The sequence below is a fragment of the Buceros rhinoceros genome, unplaced genomic scaffold, assembly GCF_000710305.1.
Source record: "Buceros rhinoceros silvestris isolate BGI_N320 unplaced genomic scaffold, ASM71030v1 scaffold10129, whole genome shotgun sequence".
NCBI lineage: Eukaryota > Metazoa > Chordata > Aves > Bucerotiformes > Bucerotidae > Buceros > Buceros rhinoceros.
In genome coordinates this window covers 616-1,096 of record NW_010432102.1, presented here as the reverse complement: position 1 = coordinate 1,096, position 481 = coordinate 616, and the positions used below count along the sequence as shown (strand labels likewise).

The 481-nt window shown below is 66.7% G+C and overlaps 1 protein-coding gene across 1 annotated transcript in view; it reads left to right on the top strand.

Annotated features, from left to right (window-relative positions):
* Positions 1 to 481, top strand: part of ABCA2 (ATP-binding cassette, sub-family A (ABC1), member 2) — a gene marked incomplete at both ends in the record, with an annotated part of 20,426 nt that overhangs the window by 19,466 nt on the left and 479 nt on the right. The window contains 1 exon segment of the mRNA XM_010143649.1: positions 350 to 481. Coding sequence (XP_010141951.1) covers positions 350 to 481 — 132 coding nt within the window.

Sequence of the window (481 nt, the reverse complement as noted above, 5' to 3'; positions counted from 1 at the left end):
CGGCACGTTGGGCTGGGGCTGTGCCACGGTAGTGGCACCTCCCCGGGCACCAGCGGGGACTTGAGCTAGCGCTGCTGCCCTCACGGCAGTGCCACCCCACTGCTACATCACATGGGGTGCCAGGGCTGGGTACATGAGCTCACAGGCCCCCGGCAGTGCTTGTGGCCATGCCAGGGACTGCCATGGGGCTCCCCTGAGTGGCACGTTGCTTGTGGTCCCCTCGGCAGCTGCCCCATTCTTGGTGTCCCGTGGGCACCTGCCCCATGCCATGAACCCCATCTGCTGGCCTGCTGCCAGCTCTGCCGGCCCCGTGGCCCTGGCAGGGTGGCAGCAGCTCCCCCCCTTGCAGGTGGTCAAGTGGGCGCTGAAGAAGCTGGAGCTGACCAAGTACGCCGACAAGCCGGCCAGCACTTACAGCGGAGGCAACAAGAGGAAGCTGTCCACGGCCATCGCGCTCATCGGATACCCAGCCTTCACCTTC